Source organism: Girardinichthys multiradiatus, chromosome 1, assembly GCF_021462225.1.
Source record: "Girardinichthys multiradiatus isolate DD_20200921_A chromosome 1, DD_fGirMul_XY1, whole genome shotgun sequence".
Lineage (NCBI taxonomy): Eukaryota > Metazoa > Chordata > Actinopteri > Cyprinodontiformes > Goodeidae > Girardinichthys > Girardinichthys multiradiatus.
In genome coordinates, this window is record NC_061794.1 from 47,184,593 (window position 1) to 47,191,243 (window position 6,651).

The 6,651-nt window shown below is 40.4% G+C and overlaps 1 protein-coding gene and 1 long non-coding RNA gene across 2 annotated transcripts; one reads left to right on the top strand and one right to left on the bottom strand.

Annotated features, from left to right (window-relative positions):
- Positions 1-930: 930 nt before the first annotated feature.
- Positions 931-2,655, top strand: LOC124871466. Its single transcript, XR_007039024.1, has 2 exons — positions 931-1,068; positions 2,155-2,655. It is a non-coding gene; the product is annotated as an uncharacterized LOC124871466 (long non-coding RNA).
- Positions 2,317-6,392, bottom strand: LOC124871459 (tripartite motif-containing protein 16-like). The gene is made up of 4 exons (XM_047370771.1): positions 6,279-6,392; positions 6,028-6,093; positions 5,582-5,747; positions 2,317-4,429 (listed from the first exon to the last, which is right to left on the bottom strand). The coding sequence occupies exon 4, from the start codon at positions 4,388-4,390 to the stop codon at positions 2,726-2,728; it is 1,665 nt and encodes a 554-aa protein (XP_047226727.1). The 5' UTR covers positions 4,391-4,429; positions 5,582-5,747; positions 6,028-6,093; positions 6,279-6,392; the 3' UTR covers positions 2,317-2,725.
- Positions 6,393-6,651: the final 259 nt, after the last annotated feature.

The window sequence follows — 6,651 nt, forward strand, 5'->3', positions numbered from 1 at the left end:
TGTGTTTCTCAGGTGGTGGTTGATTGTTTTGTGTTTTATTGTCAGCTGGAAGTCCAAGTTAACAAAGTTTCTCTACTCTCCTCTCCTATGGTTCCCAGTGTCTGGTTGGTAGTTTTAGGCTTTGGTTCAAGAGGCAACACAAGAGAAGCCCAGTTACTCCATCATATTTTTCACTTTAAGTTCACTGTGGGTCTTTAACAACTAAAGTTTAACAAAAATACTGAAATGAAAACACTTTGTAACTTGTTGGAAAGCAGAGATGGAGACTCTAGTTCAAGACTCCAACTCACCAGCAGCTTGTTAAATCCTTTTTGGTCTCCAGATGAAGCTCAGTCACACACTTCTTCCTGTTTATTACATTGTTGAAAGCTAAACTATCATTTTATGACACGTCTACAACATTTCTCCCAGGTTTAATCCACAATCTCCATCATGCTGACACACTGAGGAACTTCTCTTGATGACTTTTACCAGGATGATGGCGCCCTCTAGTGTTGAAGAAGAGTTTGTTAACATGAAACCCAACCTGTAACCCTGATGCTGCTCAGTGACAGGAGAAATGATGAGCTTCACTTCTTTAGCTGTTTTTCCTTGGAATGAGAGACGGAGAAACATGATCTTTATCTCACTGATCAAAAACAACCTGATCTCTTTGTAATTAACATGTTTTATTTCAACAAACCCAGAAAGAAACATATATTTTCTGCTATGTTCTGGACATTAAAACTATTTTCTGATGTTTCACAGACTGTTATTCTTTTCTCAGTAGTTTTATTGTTTGTTCATCAAATCACAGAAAATACAGAAAATAAGAGGATAGAAGCTGATCTCAAACATGTTATTAACTCATTAAAGTTTTCTGCCTCCATTTATTTGGTTTTGTCCAACGCTGCCAACATAGTTGAGAATATCCAATGAATCTTTAAAATGAGCGTCTCTGCTGCAGAAGCTGCTGCTTGTAGAGGTTTCTGTGTGCTTTGACAGGGTTTGCAGGGTTGTGTATCTGCATGGAGGTTTGCAGCACAGGAACAGGAGAACTTCCTCTCACCTTTCCTCTTCATCCTGCAGGTCAGCATCTAAACGGACTGAGCTTATATAATGTCATACTGACAACTCAAAGCTCTTTAACACTAGTTACATTCACCCATCCACACACACATCACACACTAACACAGATCTGACACTTTGACGTGTGGTGGAGGAAGCTGGAATCAAACCCACAACCAGACGACTGCTCTTCCCCACTGAGCCACAGCTGCCAATCTGAGGTATCAAAGGTCTAAAGGTCAGAAAGGCCTGGCAGGTGATTAGAGGAGCAGCTGATTTATTAAACTGCTCCAGAAACAAAGTTAACAACTTATCTAGATTAGTTACCAGATTGCATTTGTTCCTCCATTAAAACTGGGATGAGTCATTAGTGTTAATCCAGCGGCTGCAGCAGTCTGTGTGGCTCTTTGAAAGGATGATGAGTCTGGCCAAATAAAATCCTCACAACTGGAGGAATTTTACAAAGATTTTGCAGCTTTTGGTTTGTTTCAAAGAGCAGACTTCTATCTACAGATCTGGGGGCTTGGTTTACTAAAGCATGTGTGTTTCCATCCCAGAATATTTCATCCTGACTGGAAACCATGACGATCTGCAGCATCTTAAAGCTAAATGTAATCCACTGACCTCAGGTCAGATTGTTGCTCCTGTTGTCCCTGTAGACATTAGGTGTGTTAGAGGTGTGTGTCTGTTTTCAGATCTGAAGGGGAGGGAACAAGGAAATCTGTGGTCAGAGAGGAGCTGCTGTGTTTGAGAGCAGGAAGAAGAGGGAGGATTATCAAGTTTTTACAGCCTGCAGAAGAAGAAGCAGAGCTGGAAATCTAACCTTTGTCTCCTCATTTACAATCAACAGTTAAATATTTACTGACTTTATTCTATGAAGTTCTTGTTTCCACATCACAGCTTAAAAACCCTAAAAACTTCACACTGATCAAATATTTAGTCTGACTTTTAATATTTTTAACATAAATTATGAACTAAATCAGAATAAGTATGATGAGCCAATTATCTCTGGATAAAAATCACTAATTGAATTGATATTTGTTTGTATTGACAGGTGAACTGATCAGTTCCTGTAATAAATGCTTTCTTTCTGTCATCTCTCTGCAGCAGTGGTGGAAGCAGAGGATGTTCTTGATGAATGAAGGTGAAACCAAACATCTGATCTGATCCAGCATCACATGAGACACTCTGAAGGAAATGTTTCTGCTCTTTAGACGACAAAACTCACAATTTATTGTTAGAATGAAAAGAAAACTTTCCACATTTTTCTGGAATCAAGTTGTTTTATTGAAGAAATCCAAAGAGACAGAACAGCAGACATATATTTTTCTGATCTAAATCTAAAGGATTCAGAAGAAAACAGCATCAGTTCTAAGTTGATGTTAGTTTCAGTTTTCTTCTTTGGATCACAATAAAGAAACCAGAAGATCCAAATACATCAATACAAATATGAAACCAGAACCATTAGAGCCCAGAGAAGTTTAGATTTTCATGTGGAGAAATATTTCTGTGTCAAATAAGAATGAAAGAAAACATCAGCAGTGAAATCCTTTCTGGTTCCTGGAACACAGACACAGAGAACTACATTTAAACAAGAACAATGAAGAAGAACAGAACAGCAGAGCAGAGACATCAGAACCATGAACCCTGATCAACAATCAGAAACAAGACAGAACATCTATTTGGGTTTACAGAACTCTGCAGAACCTCCATAGTACCAAACATAAACTCCAGCATGTAGCGGCTGAGTGAATGTGGTCTGGACTCTGTGGAGGAGAGTCATGGTTTCAGAGACGCTGTAGAAGGACAGAAGACCTGCTCTGTGATCCAGGTACACTCCTACTCTGGAGGAACCAGGACCTGAGATGGAGGTCCAGATGTTGTTGTGACCAAATTTATAACCTTCTTGGTAACAATATAATGACCAAGATTTGTCATTATTACCAAATATACATTCATTCCCACTTCCTGTTCTGCTGATGTTCTTGTATGCGACTGCTACAGAAACTCCTCCTCTCCTCTCCACCTCCCAGTAACAACGTCCAGTCAGACTCTCTCTACTCAGAACTTGAGTCCAATCAGTGAATCTGTCTGGATGACTAGAATAAGACTGATGTTGATCCATCAGTGTCACCTTCCTGTTCTCCTCTGATAGTAACAGTTGTGTGTTTGCTGTGTTTGGATCCAGTGTGATTTCACATGAATATTTTAAGAATCCAGCTCTGCTCTTTGGTTCTGGTTCTGACAGTAAAACCTCCACCTCAGTGAGGGTCAGTGAGATGTTTGTCCATGTGTCTCTCAGGATGTCCTGTAGTTTATCTCTGAGCTCTGACACAGCTGCTGTCACATCCTCAAAGTATCTCAGAGGATGGATATTGATGCTGGATGAGTGTGTAGACTCACTGAGTGCTGACAGTGAGGGGTAGTTGTGGAGAAACTGGTTGTGATCTTCTGTGTTTGAGAGCTGCTTCAGTTCAGCGTCTTTCCTCTTCAGCTCAGTGATCTCCTGCTCCAGCTTCTCCTGAAGCTCTTTGACTCGACTCACTTCAGTTTCCTGCTGGGATCTGATCTGCTGCTTCACATCAGAGCTTCTTTTCTGGATGAGACGGATCAGCTCAGTGAAGATCTTCTCACTGTCCTCCACTGTTTTATCAGCAGAGTGATTGATGGCCTCCACCTCCTGTTGAAGCAGCTTCACATCTTTCTCTCTGTCCTGGATTCTCTGCTGGATTTCTTCTCGTCTCACCTCCAGCTCTCTCTGCCTCTCAGTCCTTTCTGCTGCAGCTGAGACTGTGTCGTGACCTTTATGTTCATCCATTAAACAGATAATACAGATACACTTCTGATCAGTACGACAGAACATCTTCATCACCTCATCATGACGAGAGCAGATGTTCTCCTGGAGGTTCTTGGAGGGCTCCACCAGCTTGTGTTTCTTTAATGGAGCCACATCATAATGAGGCTGAAGGTGTTTCTCACAGTAAGAGGCCAGACAGACTAAACAGGACTTGATGGCTTTCAGTTTTCTTCCAGTGCAGAAATCACAGGCCACATCTTCAGGTCCAGCATAGCAGTGATCAGCAGGAGCAACTTGGAGTCCAGTCTTCTTCAGCTGCTCCACTAAATCAGCTAACATGGTGCTTTTCTTCAGAACGGGCCTTGGTGTGAAGGCCTGCCTGCACTGAGGACAGTGGTAGCTTTTCTTCTCCTCCTTCTCATCCCAGAAGCTTCTAATACAGTTCATACAGTAACTGTGTCCACAGGGAATAGTCACTGGATCCTTCAGTAGATCCAGACAGATCGAACAGGAGAAGGTTTCTGGGTCCAGTTGATTCTGCTCCATTTCTCCTCTCAGTCTCAGTGACTGTGAGAGTTTCACTTCCTGAAAACAGAAACCACTTTGAGCTCTGATCTATGAATCACGTGTCAGTGCAGAGAGGCTGCAGCCAATCAGCTTTCACCTTCAGGGAGCGTTGGCTACACCCAGCTTTAAGCTGCAGATCTGAAGGGGAGGGAACAAGGAAATCTGGGGACATACAGGAGCCGCTGCGTTTAAATGCAGGAGTCTGTTTCACTGAAGTAGAATAGAGCAGTCCTGGATAAGAACAGGTAGCTGGGATTCAGCAGTCCTCATCAGCAGAACTTAGTTGGTTTTGGTGAACTACAATCATGTCTGAAGAGGAGCACCTAAGTACACACAGCCTATTGTGCACTACAAACACCTCTGACCATAAACCCAACTTAAATTTAAAGAACTTCTCCAAAGTTCTAAGCAGTTTAATAAATGTACTTTGCTAGAACTAAGGTTCTTACTCACCGGTGCATGTCTACACTTCTCTCCAGCATTGATTCAAACAAAGGATGCAGACCTGCTTTTAAAACCCAATCAGTGCCATAAGCCACATGTGCTGCCCCCTGCTGTCTGAACCAGGTAAATAAAATGGATCAAGAATAATTCAACAGTTTTAGGCAGTTCTGCCATTTGACACAACAATATGCTCGTCACATAAAGTTAAGGAGCACTGACTTTTGGAGCAATGTATATTTTACAAACATGTATTAGCTGCTTTTACTCATGTTTAAAATGTCATGAACAGTTCTACTCATTTATAGGATTATTATAAACCATATCACATTACACAGCAGAATTTAAATATCAGGCTAGTGGAAGAGATACTATTGGTATTTTTTAAATACACCAGTATATATTAATTTGGTCACACCCAGTAACCCTATTTGGTAAAGATTTTTTAAATCTTTTTGTTTTTAGTTATACTATGCTGACAAAATACTTGTATTTACACTGTTAACCCAACTACAGTTTTTTCCACTGTGTTTGAAGGTGAAAATACAGTTTGCTGAAGCAAGGAAGCAGATACTCCTCTTCATCACACAGATTTCAGCACCATGATACCAAGTACACACCAGCAATTGATCACCAGTACCTGGTTAATTTTAGGATGTTCCCAGGGGTGTATCAAAAAGATTTATTAGTAGGTTACAACACAGACTCCAGGTCTTTAGTTAAACTTACCACAGGTCTTTCAAAGTTGGACTGGATGTTGCGTCCAGTTGGGATTGGGGGGTTCTCCAGAACCTACAGCCCTGTTTATTCTCCCATCAGTGGAGTAATTGGGCCACCGCGTGATTCCTTCATCGTACCACGAATGCGGTACCACAGACACGGTCTTGTTGCTGAGCTGCACAACATGCAACATTCAGTAAAAATATAACTCATTAATTGTTTCTATGTATACTTCATAATGTGTCATGTAAATTTTACTGACACATTGTGTACAATGATGAAAAGGATATTTAAGACAAATAGGAACCTATAGCCACATACAACCATGTAAACCATGTAAAAATGAGCTTTTTTCATCAGAACCAGCCAGTAAACATGGGGAAAGAGAATAGCAAGAATGAAAAGATCTCCAAATATTGAGAAATTGTTCAGTGTTAAGAAGAGTAAAGTACAACCAGAAGCAGAGAACATTGTCAGGGAGAGGTGGACTGAGCAGCAGTCGCCATTGTCCACAGTGAGTTCTGCAAATCAAGGTATGTGAGAATGAGCAAAGAAAACACCAGGAAGGGATGTTTATACGCTACATATGGGGTCAACCTATAGGAATGTATAACCAGGGGGAAGCAATACTAATATTCAGGAATGTAGATATTTATTCAGTCTCAGTTCATTTAAATAGAAATGAAAGATGATGCTGGTCATATACTTGCAGTAAGACATCTTTATTATTCATCTCAGGATCTGTAAGGGAGGATGCCACTGTGGAAGAAAATGAAGACCAGTCACTTCAGTTCTCACCAAGCAAAGGTATGTATTGTTGCACATAATTGTAAAGAAAAAGAAAATAATATATATATTTTAGTTTGAATTCAATTTAATATTCTTAAATCATCTCAGGAACTTCTTCACCTGATCATGATCACCCAGATCAGAAGAATGTGGAACCATGTGAGACATCTTCTCCTCCAACATCATATACAACACAGAGCCATCCACATGGTATTTAACTACAATTTAAGATTCATATCAAAAACCTGTGAAAATGAAATTATAGCTAATATTGTGCAGAAAATAATCTA

Excerpts from the sequence above, each read along its gene's own strand:
- LOC124871459 (XM_047370771.1), bottom strand. The coding sequence starts at position 4,390 with ATGGAGCAGAATCAACTGGACCCAGAAACCTTCTCCTGTTCGATCTGT.